This window comes from Bison bison, unplaced genomic scaffold (assembly GCF_000754665.1).
Source record: "Bison bison bison isolate TAMUID 2011002044 unplaced genomic scaffold, Bison_UMD1.0 scf7180017864349, whole genome shotgun sequence".
NCBI lineage: Eukaryota > Metazoa > Chordata > Mammalia > Artiodactyla > Bovidae > Bison > Bison bison.
Window position 1 is genome coordinate 4,275,670 of NW_011494921.1, and position 4,364 is coordinate 4,280,033.

General features: G+C 53.1%; 1 protein-coding gene across 1 annotated transcript in view; it reads right to left on the reverse strand.

The window, feature by feature from the left end:
• ZNF532 (zinc finger protein 532) overlaps positions 1 to 4,364 on the reverse strand; it is a 112,338-nt gene that overhangs the window by 59,375 nt on the left and 48,599 nt on the right. The window contains exon 2 of the mRNA XM_010854828.1: positions 8 to 1,173. Within this exon, the coding sequence (XP_010853130.1) occupies positions 8 to 1,173 (1,166 nt within the window). The remainder of the gene's footprint in view (positions 1 to 7; positions 1,174 to 4,364) is intronic.

Sequence of the window (4,364 nt, forward strand, 5' to 3'; positions counted from 1 at the left end):
GGTCCACCTCGGGCAGCACGCGTGTCACGGTCCTCTTGATCTCCCCGGAAGACGTCTTGATGGTCTTGATGCGGACTTTGGGGATTGCTGGTGTCGACCCCGCGGGGGATGCTGGCGACCCCTTGCTACTATTTTCGCTGGAAACGCTCCGGGGACTGTCTGGCTGCTTAAGGGACGCTTTCTTCGTCCCGTCGATGAGGTTCTGGGGTTCGGGAGACTTCTCGGTGGCTCGAGGGCTGTCGTTGACGTCCTTTGGTAATGGAGAGGACTCCCGGGAGTTGGTCGCCAGCTCTTTAGAGGAGTCGGAGGCGGCCTTTTTCGCACTGAGTGCCGCGATCGCGGCGATGCAGGATGAGAGCTTGGAGGACGGCTTGGTCCGCGACGGCACCGGGCCACCGAGGCCAGCGTCGTTCTTCTCGGAGCCCAGCTTCCCCTCGTGGACCCTGTTCTCCAGCACCTTTTCAGAGCTCTCCTTCAGCTTGTCCTCCATCTTTCTGACTTTAAAAGCTTCGTAAACACCCAGATTTAGAGAATTTGTCTCCGTCTCCCTCTTGACGACTTTGCTTTTCTCCAGGCCGCCGGGGGCCGGGACGCCAGCCTTGCTCACGCCGTCTCCCCCAAGCGCCTTCAGCTTGTCGTAGTCCTGCTGGGGGCCCGAGCCCGCCAGCACGTTCGCTCTGAAGCCCGTGCGCGGGTCCTCCTTGTCCGGGGGGTCGTCCACCTCTATCTTCTCGTCGTCGTCAAACTCCTCCGCGCTGGAGATGGGGCTGAACTGGCTGAAGGCCGAGTCCTTTAAGGTCGCCTCTGAGGCCGGCACGTCTCCCTTCAGGGCCTTCGACCCTTCCTTGCCGTACGTGTCGAGAGAGGAGGCCGTCAGGAAGCCATTGTGCAGGCCGTTGCCGGGGGGGTTGTGGGTGTCCTTCTCTGCGCCGTCCGAGGAGTCGATGCTGCGGACGTTCTTCACGATGACACTGACACCCACGTCCGAGGAGGACGGCGCGTGTGAGTCGTCGTCCGCCTGGGCGCCCTGCTTGATGTGGCTCTCCTGGTCGTCGTGCGCAGACTCGATGGCTGCCTTGGGGTCGACCATGTCGGGGATGTCAAATGCTGCCAGCAGGTCGTCAAAGTCGGGGGTCTTCATATCCCCCATGGTCATGAATTGGATCAGATGTTCTGTGAAACGAACAGAAAAACAATTCCGTCAGCAACGCCCCGCTCAGACAAACATCCCTGTAGGATTCACACCCAGGCGGGGATGACCATCAGTGAAATGGCAAGTCGCCATGTGCCCTTACTATAAAGTCGGGACGCTGAGCCAAAGTGGACAAACACCCCGAGAACAAGTATAAACTGATCATTACAACTCTGAAGCAATTCCTCCAAAATGCTGTCCAGCACAGCCAGTGTGGAGCCTCTCTAACAAGCAGATCAGAACTATTAAACCACAGAGAACAGGTTCTGGGCTAACAACCAGAAAATACTGTTCATCGCTGGATTCGTCTCCTTGTCTTCACAAAAAGCTGCTTTCAAGTATATTTTGACCTTGACAGCATTTCATTCTATAGGCAAAATTATCCCTAATATAGTCACTGTCAGATCTGGGGTATCACATTAAAAGAAATACAGGCCAAAAAACCCAATTACAGATTTCAATTCGTCCACAGAAGTGAGCATCCCAAGCCAGCATAGGCCTTCTGCTGCTGCTGCTGCTGCTAAGTCGCTTTAGTCGTGTCCGACTCTGTGCGACACCATAGACAACAGCACACCAGGTTTCCCCGTCCCTGGGATTCTCCAGGCAAGAACACTGGAGTGGGTTGCCATTTCCTTCTCAAATGCATGAAAGTGAAAAGTGAAAGTGAAGTCGCTCAGTCGTGTCCGACTCTTAGCGACCCCACGGACTGCAGCCTACCAGGCCCCTCCATCCATGGGATTTTCCAGGCAAAAGTACTAGAGTGGGGTGCCATTGCCTTCTCTGGCATAGGCCTTCTACTGCTAATCAAGTTCCATCTGAGATTTTTAAAAATCCCCAAGGAGCTCATTCTATCAATTTTTATTTAATCCTAATTCTCCCCATGATGGTAGGGGAAAAAGAATACTCTCCCACTGGAAAAGTATAGCGTCCCTTCCACCTTACTCCCTAGTCCGGCGGTTTTACTAGTTAAGGGAACACACATCTGTCTCCTAATCACCACTCAGTCAACACAGTCATGCAAGTGACCATGGCAGTTGAGAAAGGTCCTCCAAGGAATCAATTCCCAGCAGGGGGCAACACGGACCCAAGGGCGGGACAGAGCCCAGGTGAGGGAGGCCTTCTCTTCCGCAGCCAGGCTAGGTCAGGGTGGACAACAGGCTGTAAAGAAGTGCTTCCATTAATCCCAGAGCCCTGGATGATGCGGCTTCAGGGAAGGTGCAGGGTTTCAGCCGTAACTACAAGAGGCGCGAGTGTGCTCGGTCGTGCCCAACTCTACAACTCCATGGACTGGGGCCCGCCAGGCTCCTCTGTCCGTGGAACTTCCCAGCCAAGAATACTGGGGTGGGTTGCCATGCCCTCCTCCAGGGGGATCTTCCCGACCCAGGGATTGAACCCAAATCTCTTATATCTCGTGCATTAGCAGGCGGGTTCTTTACCACCAGCGCCACCCGGGAAGCCCCCGACTAGAGAGGAAGGATATTTAAATACACAAACTGCTTGGGTTCTTGATAAGGAGACCTTATACTATCGGGGGGGCTGCTCGTCCTCCTCTCTGAACCCCTGGAACAGCCCATCTTCTGAAGCTCTATTTTCTGGACTACACCGTGTGGGTACTGGTCTCTTCCTACCTACTGGCCTGCCAGCTGCCTCGAGACGGGCAACGTCTCACTCGCCTTTGCACCATAAACGCCAGAGAACCAAGAGGACACACAGCTCAGAACACAGGAGGTACAACAGGAGCGGGCCTCGACCCCAGCGCTGGGGCCCTCGGGCGGTGAGGGCGCCTCCGAGGCGGCTCCTTCAGTCGGGGCAACGGGGCGGAGGTCAGCCGCCAGGAAGACAAGGCAAGGCGGGAAGCAGGGTGGAGAACGAGAAACTGGAGAGAAGGAGCAGAGGGAGAAAGAAACGGGCAAGAGGAGGAGGAGAAAGCGGGCTCAAGCGACAACCAGCGTCAGAGGAGGCAAGGGCCAGGGCTGGCTCCAGGCAACTGTTTTAAGATTTTTCTGATGTGGACCATTTTTCAAGGTTTTACTAACTTCATTACAATATTATCTCTGTTTTACTTTTTGGCCAGGAGGCATGTGGGATCTTAGCACCTCGACCAGGGATCGAACCTGTAATCCCCTGCACTAGAAGGCTAAGACTTAACCACTGGACCACCAGAGAAGACCTCCTGGCAACTTTCAACATAGAATCAGCCTCAGCCATTTGTAGACACCTAGACTCTCCTGGTGGAGAAGGAAAGGGCACGCCACTCCAGTGTTCTTGCCTGGAGAATCCCATGGACGGAGGAGCCTGGTGGGCTGCCGTCTATGGGGTCGCACAGAGTCAGACACGACTGAAGCGACTTAGCAGCAGCAGCAGCAGCAGACTCTCCTGGGGCTTCCTAGGTGGAGCTAGTGGTAAAGAATCCACCTGCCGATGCAGGAGATGCAAGAGACACAGGTTCGATCTCTGGGATCAGGAAGATCCCCTGGAGGAGGGCATGGCAATGCACTCCAGTGTTCATGCCTGGAGAATCCCATGGACAGAGGAGCCTGGTGGGCTACCATCCATAGGGTCGCAAAGAGTCAGACATGACTGAAGCGACTTAGCACAGCAAAACACCGAGAGAGGAGCCCATGAAAGAGAACAGATGAAAGACGTTAAAGAAAAAGAAAAAGAATGGCTATTTCCCTGTCAATATTTATTATGTCGTTTCTCTTTTATATTTGCTTTATATCAGTGAGACCCTGTCTTACATTTTTTACTGAAGTATTTAATGATTTTTTTCTTATATAATCTATAAAAAAAAATCATGCATTCCTAATAAAAAATAACTATACAAGGATCACAGCAGAATCTTTACTCAGGCAACAATACACATACCTGTGAAAATTCACATTAACCATAAATCCATCATCAGGCGCTAAGACACCCTCAGCAATATTCACTCAGTCTGGGACCCATCCTAACACTTCACAGAGAATTTCGCTGGAAAAACTACTGCTGAAGATGAAATAAGTACTTAGGGTTCAACAGGACCCGAAGAATAAACCTCTATCCGCTCACTTAGGTCTCAGAAGCCGCACATACTTCTCTCTAGATGGTCTTGCTCAGCCCAGAGAGAACACTCTAGAGCCTCTTCTCTCACAGATGGACAGATGGGCGCCTGCAGAACCAGACAGGGAAC